The 584-nt window shown below is 57.9% G+C and overlaps 1 protein-coding gene across 1 annotated transcript in view; it reads left to right on the plus strand.

Moving 5' to 3' along the window:
- The window catches only part of DNMT3B (DNA (cytosine-5-)-methyltransferase 3 beta), a gene marked incomplete at its 5' end in the record, with an annotated part of 9,235 nt that overhangs the window by 6,116 nt on the left and 2,535 nt on the right, over nucleotides 1-584 (plus strand). The window contains 1 exon segment of the mRNA XM_010148220.1: nucleotides 258-343. Within this exon segment, the coding sequence (XP_010146522.1) occupies nucleotides 258-343 (86 nt within the window).

Here is a 584-nt window from a genome sequence, read left to right on the forward strand (position 1 = left end):
CAAAAGCTCCATTGGGGGCTGGCAGGCCCAATCCTGCCCCAGAGGAATCTGCACGGAAGCGTGCTGTGGTTTTCATTAAGGGCTGGCCGTGGCTAAGACGTGGGAACCCAGGTTGCCGATGGGGCTGTGCTCTGGGGTGGAATGAGGGATCCTTGGGAGGACTCGAGGTCCCTGCAGTGGCGAGCAGCTTCCTGCGCAGAAGAGGGCCGAGCCCACACCTCCTCTGACGTAATTCTTCCATCTCTTGTGGCCTGCAGTGTAACCCGGTTATGATCGACGCTATCAAGATATCCGCTGCCCACCGAGCACGCTATTTCTGGGGCAACCTTCCAGGGATGAACAGGTAATCCACCGCTGTCCTTCTGAATCTCTCACCGTGGTTTTGTTTCATGGTGCTTTTGTGGTTCTGCTTTCCTCCTTGGCCCTAAGCCCAGCTCCTGGGAGCTGAAGAGCTGCAGCTCCTGTATGGAGCAGTCTCACCGCCGTGATGCGCACACGATACTGCGCTTGCTAATGAGCAGCCGTGAGCCGTGGGGAGAGTGTAGCAGCATTCCCATCCCCGGACCTGAAACCTGTGGAGGGAA

This window comes from Eurypyga helias, unplaced genomic scaffold (genome assembly GCF_000690775.1).
Source record: "Eurypyga helias isolate BGI_N326 unplaced genomic scaffold, ASM69077v1 scaffold26913, whole genome shotgun sequence".
NCBI classification, from domain to species: domain Eukaryota; kingdom Metazoa; phylum Chordata; class Aves; order Eurypygiformes; family Eurypygidae; genus Eurypyga; species Eurypyga helias.